This window comes from Herpailurus yagouaroundi, unplaced genomic scaffold (genome assembly GCF_014898765.1).
Source record: "Herpailurus yagouaroundi ecotype Mexico unplaced genomic scaffold, PumYag 198, whole genome shotgun sequence".
Classification (NCBI taxonomy): domain Eukaryota; kingdom Metazoa; phylum Chordata; class Mammalia; order Carnivora; family Felidae; genus Herpailurus; species Herpailurus yagouaroundi.
Genome location: NW_024412429.1, coordinates 9,353,950 through 9,369,912, shown reverse-complemented (window position 1 = coordinate 9,369,912; position 15,963 = coordinate 9,353,950). Strand labels below are relative to the sequence as shown.

General features: G+C 51.8%; 1 protein-coding gene across 4 annotated transcripts in view; it reads left to right on the top strand.

Annotated features, from left to right (window-relative positions):
* SYTL3 (synaptotagmin like 3) overlaps positions 1 to 15,963 on the top strand; it is an 84,068-nt gene that overhangs the window by 67,753 nt on the left and 352 nt on the right. For 2 of the 4 annotated variants that reach the window (XM_040448743.1, XM_040448741.1), the window contains 6 exons: positions 210 to 388; positions 6,086 to 6,188; positions 10,147 to 10,317; positions 12,095 to 12,200; positions 13,208 to 13,313; positions 14,191 to 14,396. In XM_040448743.1, the coding sequence (XP_040304677.1) occupies positions 210 to 388; positions 6,086 to 6,188; positions 10,147 to 10,317; positions 12,095 to 12,200; positions 13,208 to 13,313; positions 14,191 to 14,396 (871 nt within the window). Of the gene's footprint in view, positions 1 to 209; positions 389 to 6,085; positions 6,189 to 10,146; positions 10,318 to 12,094; positions 12,201 to 13,207; positions 13,314 to 14,190; positions 14,412 to 15,963 lie in introns of all 4 variants that reach the window. The other 2 variants (XM_040448742.1, XM_040448740.1) reach the window with 1 other exon arrangement.

The following is a 15,963-nucleotide window of genomic DNA, read 5'->3' as shown; positions in this document are numbered from 1 at the left end:
TCTCCTTCGAAAATAATGTGTGGAAAATTTTTTTTGGAAAATTAAAAAATGTTTTTTTTTTTAATTTTTTTTTTGGGGGGGTGTTTTTTTTTTTTTTTTTTTTTTTTTTTTTTTTTTTTTTTTGAGATCTTGAAGCCAGAACTGCCAACAACAACAACAAAAGGATTAATTGTGAACTAATTCATTGTATCTGTCATTCTTGATTTCAGGCAAGTCTACTTAGCGTTAACAGCACTTGTACAGAGATGGGAAATTTTGACAATGCTAATGTCACTGGAGAAATAGAGTTTGCCATTCGTTATTGCTTCAAAACCTGCTCTTTAGAAATATGCATCAAGGCCTGTAAGAATCTTGCCTATGGAGAGGAAAAGAAGAAAAAGTGCAATCCGTAAGTTTCTTTTTCTAAGTTTTGACATTAGATGATAGGCATATTGGGTCTAAAGTTTATATAGAAAAGTAAAAGTCGAAAAGAAACCAAGACAATTGTAAAAAAACAAAAACTAAACTAAAAAGCCATAACAAGAATTATTTTAAGGCTGCACTAATTCAAACAATGTGCTGTTGATGCAATGATAGATAAGTAGGTCAACTGAGCAGAATCAGAGGTCCAGATGCAGACCTAAGCTATATTTGGGAGTTTCTAGGATCAAGGGGCTATTAGAAATCAGTGCGGAAAAGATGAATGTCAGTGCATGCTGTTGGGAAATTTGACTTCCCATACAGGAAAAACCAAACCAAAAACCTGTCTCACACAATCTGTAAACAGATTAAAGACTTTTTCCAGGGCACCTGGGTGGCTCAGTCAGTTGAGCGTCTGACTCTTGATTTCGGCTCAGGTCATGAATCCAAGGTCATGGGATCGAGCCATGCACTGGGCTTTGTGCTGAGCCTGGAGCCTGTTTAAGATTCTCTCTCTCTCCCTTTGCCCCTCTCCCCTGTGGTGCTCTCTTTCTTTAAAAAAAGTGGGTTTTTTCCCCCAACTGCTATGAAAGGATATCACATTAATTTTTAGGGTGCATTTCCCTGATTACTAAGAAAGATGAGCAACTTAGACACTTAGGGGTCACCTTCTGTGAACTTCCCATTCCTATCTTCTGCCATTTTTCTATTGGGTTGTCATTTTTGTCATTTATTTACAGGAGGGTGGGAGTTTTTTAAAACCCATTCTTCATTGGTTATGTGTATTTTGCATATCTTCTACTTGTTGCTTGTTTTCTTTTTTTTTTTAATTTTTTTTTCAACACTTATTTATTTTTGGGACAGAGAGAGAGCATGAACGGGGAAGGGGCAGAGAGAGAGGGAGACACAGAATCGGAAACAGGCTCCAGGCTCCGAGGCATCAGCCCAGAGCCTGACGCGGGGCTCGAACTCCCGGACCGCGAGATCGTGACCTGGCTGAAGTCGGACGCTTAACCGACTGCGCCACCCAGGCGCCCCTTGTTACTTGTTTTCTAACATTGTTTATGATAGCTTTCCTTGCAGAGAATTTGATGTCCAGTTTATCAGTCTTTTCCTTTAAAATGTCTGCCTGTTGAGTCTGCAGAAAAACTGAAGGTTATAAATCTCTTCTCTATTTTCATCTATTAGAATGTTTTCATACTTAGATCCTTTCGCATTACAACTGGAATTGATTTTCTGTGTATGGCTTAAGGTTAAGGACCACATCTTTGTCTTTCTCTTGCCTGCATGGGAAACTTTGAGCACAGTTTTTTGATGACCAGTTAGGGAGGGGGGATAGATTGTTGGTCCAACCAGACTCTCCTCTGCTCTGAAACTTTCAGGGTAGACATGAAGCACAGATGAAGTACATCACTGTCGCACTCATGGTTCTCCAAAACAGGGTCCTTCTTGTCTTGCTAGTGTCTTCTGTTATCCCCCCAACTTATACCTTATGCTTAGGAAACCTGGAATAGTCGTTGTTTCAAAGCTATCGCCCTGACTTTTCCAAACAGAGGCATTCCTCATGTTTGTTCTGGGACTGCCTTCCCAATGCCACTGCTACAAGTAGCAACCCTGATCCTGTCCGTCTCTCAGACTCCAGTCCAGTCAGAGACATTTACTCAGCCCTTGACTGTGCATGCATGCTGGGCCTCTGCTGTAATTCTCAGAAGGACTATAGTGAGGTGGCTGAGAGGATGGACATTGAACCCTGGTCCACCATGTATGCAGTTTGACCTTGGGCAAGCCACTCAACCTCTTGATACCTCAGTTCCCTCACTGTAACGTGGGAATAATAATAGCATCTACTTCAAAGGATTGTTGTGGTGTTTCCCTGAATTTGCCCCTACTGAGCCTTCAGAACAATGTCTAGAACACGATGAACACTCAACAGATAGGAAGCAAGTGAGACATGAAGTACACAGACAAGTAGACCTAAAAATCCACAATAGGGACCCCCTTGAGGTTTGGGCCAAATACTCAGCTGTTGACACACAGGACAAGATTTCATGAGGTCTGTCACAGAGTGGCTGCTGGTGAGCCACTGGGTGTGGCTCAGTGCTGGGGAAGATGGGAGCTCTGACCAGCCAGAGTGGAGACTGCTAAACACCCAGGGCAGTCAGAGAGACACAGCAGGAGGACCTCTCCAGCCCCGGAGTAAGGGCTACTGTAACTCACCCCAGCTGAGCAAAATCAAACCTTGCCAGGGGCAAACTGACTTGCCCATCAGTGAAATGCCTGCTAGAACAAAACTCCGTGCTTTTTCAAGGAAAAATAGCCCAGAGAGGATTCTGGGACAGTGGCAGGGTGGGAAGCACCAGGAATCGGTCTCCCTTTGCAGACAACAATCGCACTGGTACCATCTGTCCGATGTAACTATTTTGGAACTCTGGAGTCTAGTGAAGGCTGGCAACTTCCAGAGGAAGGCTCGGAGGGGACATCGAGGTCAATTTCAGTCAATGTCAGTTCTTAGCAGGATAGCAGCTACCCATCCCTCACTCACAGCCACAGCCATGCCAGTGTTCCTGGAGCAGCTCACACATCTCTCACAGGAGTCCACGTGGGATATCTGTCCTCCAAATATCAGGGATCTGTGCTCTGACTGCAGGTTGCCGCTTCTGATCACAGAGGCACAGACACAGAGGTGGGCAGCCATTACTGTATCTCCTCCAGTTACTGGGATCCAAAAGGGGTCCTCAGGGGGGTTACCCACAGATTTTTCATCAGCTGCTATAGAGGCCAGAAGGCAGTAAGGAAATATATTCAAAGTACTAAAAGGAAAAAAAAAAAAAAGCTGTCAACCGAGAACCCGATAGCCAGCAAAGCTGTTCTTCAGGTTTCTGTTCTGAGGCAGATACTAAGACATTCCTGGATAAACAAAAGCCAAGGGACTTTGTTAACACTAGAAATTTCTGTCTTGCAAGAAATGCTCTAAGGGGCCCTGCAGGGTGGGCCGGAAGGATACCAGACAGTAACTCAAAGACCTACAAAGAAACAAAGACCTCAGGAAAAGCAAAGACACAGGCAATTATAAAAGCAAGTATTATTTAACCGTGCCATGTGCTTCCACTGTTTGTTTTCCACAAGACTTAAGAGACTAATGTATATATTTTTAATTATTCATCTCTCACTGTTGCTGTAACTTTCGTTTGTAACTCCACACTGTTTTTTAAACTAATTTAAGAGCGGAATGCATTTAAAGGAATGATTAGTTGGTGACTTTGGTCGCGCAGTGTAGAAAGGTGCAATTCTGTGACCTCGGCAATGCACAGAGGGAGGTTGGCACTATAAAGAAACCGAGGGGGGCGCCTGGATGGCTCAGTCCCTTGAGCATCAGCTTTGGCTCAGGTCATGATCTTGTGGTTTGTGGATTTGAGCCCCGGGTAGGGCTTACTGCTGACAGTGCAGAGCCCGCTTCTGATCCTCTGCCCCCCCTCTTTCTCTGTCCCACCCCCCCTTCTCTCTCAAAAATAAACATTAAAAAGAACATTTACGAAAAGAAATGAGAATGGAATTTAAACATTTCACCACAAAATTGAGCTAAATACAAAGAATGAATACAATAATGCAGGTAGTGAGGGACACTGATGCTAGAAGATAGAAACAAATGGCAAGTGACAGAAGGAAGTCCCTCCTTATCAGAGTTACTTTCAAATGTCAATGATTTAGAGACAGAAATTCTCGGAATGGATAAAAACACAGGAGCCAAAGGTTGCCAGGATCAGGTTCTTGGGCCCGACAACAATAGAAACAAGGCTGGACCCCACAATCAAAGTGCAGGCAAGGCTTTATTGGGGCCACAGCTCGAGCTGAAGAGAGAGATGGCACTAACAGAGCGGTTGGGCTGATGGCCTTGTGCAGGGAAGAGGCTGGCCCCACGAAACAGGAGGAGGGGGGAGCAGGGCAGGCCTCTTTCTACAGAGAAAGTAACCTCATCCTGATCGGTTGGAAGGCAACTCAGGCTGCTTGTTGGTGCTTTTTGGAGCTGGGGTCCTCTGCTTTAAGTCCAGCTTGTACATGGGGCCACATCCTGGCTCCCCTTTGCAAGGGAAGCAGTTTAACAATTGCAGCCGACAGGGGAACGTGGGTGGCTCAGCCGGTTAAGCATCCGACTTCAGCTCAGGTCATGATCCTCATGGTTCGTGAGTTCGAGCCCCACATCGGGCTCCATGCCGACAGCTCAGAGCCTGGAGCCTGCCTCAGATTCTGTGTCTCCCTCTCTCTCTGCCCCTTCCCGCTCACACTGTGTCTTTCTCAAAAATAAACATCAAAAAAAACAAAAACAATTGCAGCTGACAGAAAGTGCCCGAGGTGCACAATCTTTGGCTTGGGGCTAGTTCCCAGGGACCCTCAGTGTCTCACAGCTCTGTGCCCTCTACAAGAGACTCCCTCCGGATCCAAAGACAGAAACAGAAGATCTTCCACGTAACTAGTAACCAGAAGAGAACAGGAGGGGCTGTGCTAATATCACACAAAATAGACTTTTTTTCAAAAATGGTTTTTACGGGGCGCCTGGGTGGCGCAGTCGGTTGAGCGTCCGACTTCAGCCAGGTCACGATCTCGCGCTCCGTGAGTTTGAGCCCCGCGTCGGGCTCTGGGCTGATGGCTCAGAGCCTGGAGCCTGTTTCCGATTCTGTGTCTCCCTCTCTCTCTGCCCCTCCCCCGTTCATGCTCTGTCTCTCTCTCTCTCCCAAAAATAAATAAACGTTGAAAAAAAAAATTGTTTTTACTTATTTTTGAGAGAGCATGAGTTGGGGAGGGGCAAAGAGAGAGAAGGGGACAGAGGATCCATAGCAGCGAGCAGCGAGCCCGGACTGGAGCACCTTTGGAGCCAAAGCTGGTCACTCAACCGACTGAGCCACCGAGGTGCCCTACACAAGAGAGACTTTAAAGCAACAAAGATCATAAAAGATAAAGGATGTTCTATGCTAATAAGAGGGTCCGTACAGCAAGATGTGACTGGTCTGTTTTGCTTCCGGAGAGTCAAGCCTGTGGGGAGCGCGCCTGGCGACGGAAGGGTCCTTGCTGTTACCAAAAGTGCCAGAGCACAGGCACTGTACCAGGACAGTCTCGGGACCTCCCTGGAGGGCGGGGTCCTTCTGGACAGGATCTCAGGGGATGGGCAGAATGCGGGAGGAGAGGCCCCACAAGGGAAGAGCAAAGTGTGAGGCATGGACTTTCTATTTCCACTTTTTTTTTTTTTTTCTTTTTGGCGGGTTGGAGGAAGCAATTGGTGGAGGGGGGAGGAGCCGGCACGGGGCCTCCACACCCAGGCGGATTAGAGAATCTGTCACTCGTGCAGCCTCAGCAGCCCAGCCTCTGGTTCCAGGATTGTTACCAAATGGCGAGGAATGAGCGATGGGGCAGGATGAGCGAGGGGCAGGGCATGAGGAAAGCAGGGGAGCTTCCCACCCCCAGGAACATTCCGGAGGATTATGGCCAAAGACTGTGTAAACCAGAAGCCGTATACCCAGCACTATCATTGTTCCCTGTCAGGGGAGGCCACCAAGCCCTGTCAACCTCAAATCCAGCGAGAAGCAGGGTACAGAAAATGCTGATGTGTGATTCTCCTCCTCCTGATCCCTTTGTCCCCCACCCCCACCCCCGGTTGAGCTTTCACCCTGTCCCGTCTGCGTTTGGCCACCAGGTACGTGAAGACCTACCTGCTGCCTGACAGATCCTCCCAGGGAAAACGCAAGACTGGAGTCCAAAGGAACACCGTGGACCCAGCCTTCCAAGAGACCTTGAAGGTACTTGCTGGACAAATCTTCACATGCTAAGTCCCCCGTCCCAGGCTGGGCACACGGGGCCAGAGTTCAGCAGAGTGTTCTTCGAAACTCTTGAGTCAGTTAAACATAAGTAACAGACACTTGTACGTTTCTGCAGGCCTCTGTCAATCAGTGACAGGTCGGTGGAAACTAAATGGCAGCCTTTGTACAGGAAAAGTGCAGAGTCTGCTGGACTTGAGAAGGCATTTGATTAATGATTTCTGAGAAAATGGTGGAAAAGAACCTGGCTGCCTCCCAAGCTCTAAAACTGGTTTGTCCTATTGAATTTTTATGACTCTCAGAGAGGGACTTCTCGGCCGGGTACCCTGTGTATTCCTCTGCTGAGTTACCATCTTCATCAGAGTGCTCCTTTATCGTAATCACTTGGCAACCCCAGGCTGCTGCTTTTATGGAAAAAAAAAAATAGTCATCTTATGAAAAACCTCGTACAGAGGAATTGTTTGGATTTTCACTTTGGTGCTGAGAAATCACGATTTGTGATGTGGGGCAGAGCTAGAAAGTGACTCTGGGGATTTGGGGTCGACGGGTGGAGATGATGTCCGGCATCGGCTGAGAGCTAGATGCGGGAGGCTCCGTGCTAGAAGAACAGTCCAGATGCGCTGGGCCATACCCAGTCAGAGCTGGGCATCCCAGGGACCCCATTGTTAAGCCTGAACCAGGAGAGGGCCTGACTTGCCTTCCTTGGCAAGTAGGGACACTTGTGAATGCCCGGCCAGGAACCATCTGGCCAGCTGACATGAGTCCCATTTGTTAAGTAATAAAAGCCACTGTTTTCTGTGTCCCTGCTGTGGCCAAGTATTTTCTATACCCCCTGAGCTAGGGATTGCAATCCTTGTTTCCCAGTGGGGAAACCGAGGCATAGAGAGTACTCAGAAGGACAACTCTAACTCACAAGGGACTGGCAGACCTCCACAAGATTTATGTTCATAGGACTCCCGAAAGGATGGTTAAAAAATTTTTTTTTAATGTTTTTATTTATTTTTGAGAGAGAGAGAGAGACAGAATGTGAGCGGGGGAGGGGCAGAGAGAGAGAGGGAGACACAGAATCCGACAGAGCCCGACATGGGGCTCAAACCCACAAACTGTGAGATCAAGACCTGAGCCAAAATCGGAAGCTTAACTGACTGAGCCACCCAGGCACCCCGCCAAAGGATGCTTTTTAAAGTAGCCTGTGGTTCAGCAGGTGTGGGTAGGGCTTAACGGATCACCGGTCTAGGACCCCTCTGGTACCAAGTCGCTAGAGACTGGTCTTCAGGTGGTTTTGCTCACATATCTGCTGAAAGAGTTTTGAACAGCTGTGTACCACCTCACACACTGTAAGTTCTTATCTAAAGCCACATGTTATAAGTTTAAGGTGTTTTGTACTAAACAGATAAATATTTCACATTTTATGAAATGAGACAAAGAGGAGGATTGACTATATTTTAGATAAATATATAGTTTGATTTTTAAAGTTTTAGCCACCTTATTCAAAATGCACGCAGGGGGCGTGCCTGGGTGGCTCAGTCGGTTGAGCGTCCGACTTCGGCTCAGGTCATGATCTTGCGGTCTATGAGTTCAAGTCCTGCGTCAGGCTCTGTGCCGACAGCCTGGAGCCTGCTTCAGATTCTGTGTCTCCCTCTCTCTCTGCCCCTCCCCCACTCATGCTCTGTCTCTCTCTGTCTCAGAAATAAACATTAAAATAAATAAAATGCATGCAGAATCTCAAAGAAAACACCTAAAATTTGTATCCGTTGGTTCTACCCGGTAGATGGTAAATGTTTCGGTTGTCCTGGAAAACTTTCCGGATACATTGAAGAGAATCCGTGTCCCTCATCTGTTCTCAAATCAGAGCATCCTGACACGGGCCAAGCCTTACTTTTCACAGAAAGGCATGTGAGGCAGCAAAGATGGGGGGGGGGGGGGCGAGAAGCGGAGCAGTCATTGAGAGTTTTCAGAAATCAGTGTTTCGGATGATCTCTGTGTTTAGCCCGCGGGAGGTTCATCCAACCGTGGGCAAGACACCGAGAGAGCCTGGGGTGTGAGAACTGTCCTCCACCAGTTTCAAGAACATTCCTGTGCAAACTGAGGATCTGGAAGCTGATCCTCAAGGTTTTCTAAGCAAAAGGGAAGCCGTCCTGCACCCCAGGGCTGCTGGCACCCCACCTGAAGACCAGTGTAGGGGGCCGGGGAAGGATGGAATGCGACCCCTGATCTGGGAGGTGTTGGGTGCCCCCGGACAGCGGCGGTCTGCGTTCGTGGGGCTGGGCGCCCAGGGGAGGCTGTAGCAACCCCACGGTCTGCCAGGACCGCCTCGCGGATGTACCATGGCGATGGGAACAGGTCTTGTTTGCAAAAGCGACTTAGTGGACCAAAGGGAGCAGTCCCGTTGCTCGCTGGGGAGGAGGGGCGCTCGTGTGTGAGCACCTGAGAAGCAGGTCTGCGTTCCCGAGGGAGTGGAGGACAGGGCTTTCCGCACACAGGGTGGATGGAGATCACATGGGGGACAGTCACCTGCCCTCCCTGGGACGGTTCTTTCTCAGAGGGAGCAGGTGCGGCGCCGTGAGCGGTCAGCCCGCACAACCGGCTGGGCGTGTGGCCGTGAAGGGAATAACCAGGTTAATTTAGAGTTTAAGGACAGACTGGGGAAGGAGTGCAGGGCAGAGTCAGAAACGGACCATGGACTTGAGGGAAGACAGACCGAGAATCAGCCCAAGGCAGTAGAGGGATGTGGCTTCCGACCACAATGGGCGCTGATAATCCCAGAGGGAAGAAAAGGGGGGGCGAGGGCAGAAGGCAGCCCGGCCTAGCGGGGGCTGTTCATCGGCCTGGGCCCACTTCCCCTCCCTCTCGTCCATCATCTACCTGGAAGGGCACTAACGGTGGTCAGGAGACGCGACTCGGAAACGTGCGCGGCTGCTGTAAGTGGGTGTGAGGGTCCCGCCCCGCAGTGTGACAGGAGCACACCTTCAACACGTTGTCGTGGGGGCAGCACAGGGCAGAGAGCAGGCTCCCGAGGTCTGCAGGGCAGATCCGAGGTCTGGCCTGCTGGGCCCCCAATGAGGAAGCCCTAAGACTGGCTGTTGCCCCTGTAAATTGGTGAATGGCAATACTCACCTCGGGTGCTCCTGAGGGGTAAGGAGCAATGTAGCTAAAAGTCTGGTGCCACACAAGGGTTCAGTAAAGTTTGATTTTTGTTGTTATTGAGAAAATCCAACAAAGAAGCTTGGAACAGGCTGTCAGAGGCTGAGTGGAGTCAGCGGCTCTTGGGAAGCCTGGCCGTGTCCCTGGCCTTCGGGAAGGGGCACAGGGCACCCTCACACAGGGCCTTTGGCCTCTAGTCCCCATGGGGGCAGAAGCCCACCCTCACTGGAGGGGAGGCGCAAAGCTTTCTTGGCCTCCGTCTGGGCTGAGGCTTCTGGGGGGGGGGGGGGGGGGGGCCCGGGGAGGATGGTCAAGAAATACTGTGTGATCCTGAGTGCTGGCATGGGCCCGTCTAGGCAAATGCCCATGCTAAAAACTCATGCTTTACATTAAAAAAACCAACAACAGCAAAACCTGAAAACCTTGTTTTCAGTATTTTTGGACAATACTGGCTAGGCAAGGTCAGATCCTAAGCTGGGACAGATCTCGACTTGAGCTGGATGGGGACTTTCATCCTTGCCTTGGGGAGAGAACCTGACATCGAGAGAGGACTTAGCAACCCAGTCTTCCCCCCCGCCCCCCGCCCCTCCCCGGGGCTGAGCACAGGCCACTTAGTTGGGGAGGAAGCAGAGACACCCCTCACCCCCGCTCCAAGCTGCTCAGCACATCCTGACCCCATCAGGACCCCGGCTCCAGCCTGTGGGAGGAAGGCCCGTGTGGCCCGGGGGGGGGGGGGGGGGGGGGGCGCAGTGTGGGCGGGGGGCCCAGACTGACTGCCTCTGTTCTGCCTCCACAGTACCGGGTGGAGCTCGCCCAGCTGGTGACCCGGCGGCTGCAGGTCTCCGTGTGGCACCTGGGCACGCTCACCCGGAGGGTGTTTCTTGGAGAGGTGACCATTCCTCTGGCCACATGGGACTTTGAAGACAGCTCGACACAGTGTTTCTGCTGGTATCCGCTGAGGGCCAAGGTGATGTGTGGTTTGGGACTGAGCCACCCCACTCCCACTGTGAAAACGAAACCCATTCAAAGGGATTGGAGAAGAGAAAACCTACCAGGAAACCTTGGCTGTGACTCTTAGATAGGAACGTCCCACGGAGGAGGGGCTTCATATTGCGATCTCCGGGGTGGGGTTGGGCTGAGGGATCTTTACCTGCTCAGGTTTGTGCCGAGTACCCAAGAGCCCCTTCCTCAGCGTAGCCCAAACAGCAGCCTGGGTCAGGTCTCGGGGTTGAGGCCTCCCCTGCGGGCCACATGCTGCCCCTGAATTCGGGATCACTTGGTTTCAGCAGGGGAGCCCTTGGCTCCCTGCTGCCGTAGCCAGAGTCCACTGCCTGCACCAGTCAGACCGCCCCCTGTCATGCAGGCTGTGAGGTATTGTTTCTAGATGCCCGACCCAGGCACTCCCAGAACAGTAATAGCTGAAAAAAGCTGGGCCAGATGCTCTCGGCAGGGCCAGGGCTGCCCTGACCAGCAGGGATTTCAGGGTGGGGCGCTGGGGAGGCCAGGAGAGGAGGAGCTGATAGATTTAGGGGTCTGCTCACAGGCCACGCAGGTAAGAGGAGAGCCAGGGGAGAAAGGTTCACCTTTCCGGGCAGCTGCTTTTTACTTTCTGTGCCAAGATCCAAGGTTGGGAGAGGGTACGGATGAGGTCATAGGGGAGGAGGAGCGTGGGGCCCTGTCATCTAAGAAATGACTACAGGTGTGCCAGTTGCCCCAAAGTCTGGCAGTGAGGCTCAGTTTCTACCAGGCCGGGGCAGGTCCTGTGTGCTGTTTCCTCTCAGAAGCCAGGGAGGCTGATTCGCCATCTCTCTGATTCCCGGCTTCAGTCAGGTCAAACCGCAAGGGTCTCCAGCCACCTGCTCTCTGTGCTGCTCTGCGCAGCTCGATATCTACATCCTGGCACCTTACGCTCACCCTTCTCAGAGCCTAGTTTGTCTGCAGACATCCACTTGGGAGGTCTGCTTGGAATGCTTTCTCCTGTCCAAGGTCTGCCTAAGACTTAGCTGAAATCCCACCTCCTCCATGAAGGCTTCCTTGGTTCTCCCTGCCAGACGTGCTTTCCCCCAGGATCCTGTACTTGGGTGCCCTGCCTGTCTTTTCCCTCTAGGACCCCTTGCTTAGGGACAAGACTAGCCGCCACCAAGGCTGGTGGGAAGAGAAGGTGCCAGGCTAAAAGACGTCCCTCCTAATACCAGCTAATAGACAGTGCCACCCCTCCCCCCACCCCGGCTCACCCTGCTGGATTGGGAGGGTCCTGCTCACAGGCCTGCCCCGTTAGTGCAGGTTTCCGGAAAGTGAGGGTGGAGGCACCCGAGGGCCAGCTGCCTGCGTGTGAGGCAGCCAGGAGACCTAGAGGCCAGTGTAGACAGGGGCTGGCACCACCCTCTTCTAGGAGTCCTTGTCCTGGGCAACTGTTCCTCTTGCAGCGGGATGAATCTAGACCCTTCCTCTGCCCCTCAGGGTTAAAGATAGGATTGGCTTGTAGTCTGGCAAAATCACTCCAGACCAGAGAAGCCACCGGCTATGCAGGGGAGTGTGCTCAGGGCAGTGGAGTGGGAATGGAGAGTCCCACAAAGGCAGGAAGGACCAGTCCCACCATGGGCATGTCCACTCCACCCCAGGGCACTCCCCAACCTGCAGAGGCTTTGCAGGGGTGAGGCTGGTGGGGAAGGGGGATAATTAGAGGAGCCCAGAAAGTTCTGGGGGCTGAGGAATCCTGCCTGTGCTTCTGTCTCTCGCCCCAGACAGAGAAACATGAAGACAGCATTCTTCCAAATAATGGAGAACTTGCAGTCCGGGCCAAACTGGTCTTCCCTGCGGGGCCCAGAAAGCTCAAAGAGGCCCAAGAAGGTAGGTGGCCTCCAGCCCCATGAATGTTCATCTGTCACCGTGTCACTGTCTCCAGAGCAACAGGTGGGGTGACGATTTCCTTTTCTGCCACCCGCTGAGTCTGCAATGCTCCAGTGACTTTCCAGGATCTGGGAAGCTCAGCCTGGGGAGTGGGTTCTTGGAACCTATGACTTGGAATGGAAGTGAGGGGCCAAAGAGGCCACCACGCCTTTGATGTCCACTTTGCGAGGTTCTGAGGACACCAGCCCTGGGGCTTTCCTCCCAGGGGGGCTCGTGGTCTGGACAGTCCCCTGGTGCAAACCACCCCACTGCCACCTGTCTGGAACAGGGAATGTTCCCCTGACCGCCTGCACGTAGGTTGGGAGTATGGCTCCTTAGGAGAACCAAGAGCACATCTCAAGGCGCTGGGGCCTACAAGGCTCTGCGTGAATGCGCACCGGCTCCCAAGCAGGGAGTTACTGCCCAGCAAGATAAGGGATCAAGGGCAGGCGCTTGAGGTGCTTACAGGAGATTTAAGTGAAATAAAGTGGGGCTTATGGACGAGAGGAGGGTGGAGGGGGACGAGGGAACGCGTGATCCCATGATGCGTTTAGTGACCTCTTACTTGCCTGGAAGAGGAAGGTCTGTGGCCAGAGCTCACAGGGCCACCAGCAGGCCAACCCCCTAGAAGAGAGGTCTTGGGGCCCCCACATCCCCCCAAACCACCCCCTGCAGCTAGACCGAAACCCCTACAGCCTTCCTCTCCTGGGTCCCTCTTTACTATCTTTGCAGCTTCCATTCTTGGATTTGGGCGATCCCTCCACCCTGTCGCCACGCTGGCCTTGCAGTGGGACAGCATGTGAACAAGGCCAGCAGAGCCTTCCCCCAGTGGATGTCCTCCTCTTCCCGTCTGCTCCCTCGGGGCCTCAGGGCTCTAACATCCTCTTGCTGTCGGTTTTGGGGTGCTGCGTGGTATCGTGTGCCACGTGCAGAAGTGGGGCTCACAGCAAATGCTGCTTTCCTTCCAGGGACGGGAGATGGGCCATCCCCTAACGGTCAGCTTTGTCTGGTCGTGCTGGGAGCCAAGAATTTACCTGTGCGGTCAGATGGTACCCTAAACTCCTTTGTTAAGGGGTAAGTATTCTATTTAATCAACCATCATTTACCGATTCCTGGAAGCTACATAGGAAACACCAGAAAGGGCAAGCCATTTTGAATTTGTATTTTAGCTTTCCTGGGAAAATCCGACACTGTGTTAAAGACTCCGATTTCCAGAACTCAGGGGATTTGGCCGTGTGGAGGCTAGATCTGGAACACTGCGTTTTAACCCCAAACCCAGATCTTACTGGTTCATATAATTGCATCAGAAAGTCAGCCTTTCCTGGCTGAAACGGAGCTTGGAAAAAAGCCGTGCGTTCGGCACGCATTCCCCAGCTTAGCTTCTCCTCCCGGATTAACAAGGTGGAGTGTGTTTATTTCATCCTTATCCACTACAGGTGTGCCGGTGTCTCTAAAAGTAAAGCACCACCATGAATTCCTATACAGAATTGCTTCGTCCCCAGTGACATAATGGAAAAATGGGGGCTCACCGTGTCAAGACAGCGCTGAGTTCCTATCCTATGGCCTTGGGCGACTTATGTGGCCCTTCTGCATTTACTTCCTGAGAACAGGGTTAAGGGGAGAGAATGTGTGTGCGGAGTCCCCGTCCCTGGGTAGCAGGTCTAAAGCCCTGCTTTGCCTGGTGGTAGGCATTACCGAGGAGGGGGGATTACGATGAGGGGCCGAGTGGCCTGGAATCCCAATTACCCTTAGCGTCTGGAGCAGACTTTAGCCCTAAATCCGGAACATCCTAGCAAGAGGTCACATGGCCAATCTTGCGATTCCCATCCTGGTTCCCGGCTTGGAATTTTTCTTTTGTGGTGGATTTAGCCCTTCCGGAGGGCACCAGGGGCGGAAGCCGGGCAGGACAGGAACTGCAGAGTCAGGGTCTCTCTCTCTCTCTCTCCTGCAGCTGCCTGACTCTGCCAGACCAACACAAGCTGAAGCTCAAGTCCCCAGTCGTCAAGAAGCAAGCTTGCCCCCAGTGGAAGCACTCCTTCACGTTCAGTGGCGTAAGCCCTTCTCAGCTGAGGCAGTCCAGCCTGGAGTTAACCGTCTGGGACCAGGCCATCTTTGGTGTGAACGACCGCTTGCTGGGGGCAGCCAGGCTTGGTTCCAGTAAGTCCGTCCGAGGTATTTATTGGGCCTAAGCAGCACGGCTTATCCTTAGCGACTGTCTTACGTGGTTACCACTGAAAGGGCAATCGTGCTTCCATGATGGCAGGTGATTTGACGGACTTGGAAATGGCCTAACCCACCATAATTAAGGAGATGGCCACGTCTACTTCTTACTCTACAACTGAGCTCTAATAGAGAAGCATTTCAACAATTTAGATCAGATGTAGATGTGCTAACGACACAAAAATGATAGCCTTCAAAATGGGCTGGGAACAGTACTGGCTTTTGTTTGTGGTGTCCATCATAAAAGGATTATTTTCTTACGGGAAAATACCTTAATCCAAACAAATGGCGACTCAAAGTAGCTCAAGAAGAGTGGGACGAAAGGGTGATGCTCCTCAGTGTTGCTGGGCTGGGGTGCTGCTGGCTTTGTGGAGGAGGCGGCCCTTGGTGCAGAGGTCTCACACACCCTGGCCCCTGCCCACCAGTAAGTAGTGCCCCTCAAACACTGTGCCAACCAGAGACACCTGCACCCATCTCCAGAGCCCCCCACCCCCCCGCCCCAGGCCCTCTGAAGACAAACCAGAATCATCGTTCAATTACTGTTTTGAAAGGAACATTGTTCAAGGCACACCCCCTTCCCGTCGGGATTCCTTTCTGTCTGCAAACCTGGCTCCCAGTCTGGGACACCCCCTCCCCTCGATCCACGGCCACAGTAATGTATTAAGACCGTCCACTCACCTTGAAGATCCAACCCACCAAACGCGTGCCCTCCTTTCAAACTATGGGAAAGAAAGCAGCTTTGGGCTCTGAAGTCCACACAGGATTTAGGAAGGGAGGCCCGAGCACGTTCTGTTCCAAGTTTCGTATCGGGGCAGAGGTGGTCTTGCCCTTCCTCACCAGTGGTTGGCATTTTCATATGGTCTTGAGGTGGAAAACGCTTTAAGAGGTTTGTCTCGGCTTTTTAAAATACTTTTTAGAGTAAGAGCCTGAATGGGGGAGGGGCAGGGAAGGGGACAGAGAATCTGAAGCGGGCTCTGTGCTGACAGCCAGTCGAATGCTTAACTGACTGAGCCACCCAGGTGCCTCGATTGTCCTTTTTATTTTTTTTTTTAATTTTTTTTTTCAACGGTTATTTTTGGGACAGGGAGAGACCGAGCATGAACGGGGGAGGGGCAGAGAGAGAGGGAGACACAGAATCGGAAACAGGCTCCGAGCCATCAGCCCAGAGCCCGACGCGGGGCTCGAACTCCCGGACCGCGCGACTGTGACCTGGCTGAAGTCGGACGCTTAACCGACTGCGCCACCCAGGCGCCCCTCGATTGTCCTTTTTAAAAAGCCAAGGTGAGGCGCCTGGGTGGGTCAGTCGGTAAAGCGTCTGGCTCTTGATTTTGGCTCAGGTCACGATCTCACGGTTCGTGGGTTCGAGCCCCACGCTGGGCTCTGCGTTGGCAGCACGGAGCCTGCTTGGGGCTCTCTCCCCCCCCCACTCGCGCTCTCAAAAATAATAAAGCCGAGGAAAGGGCTGGGAAGGTGGCATGTCTCGTCACCCCCCCCATTACTGATT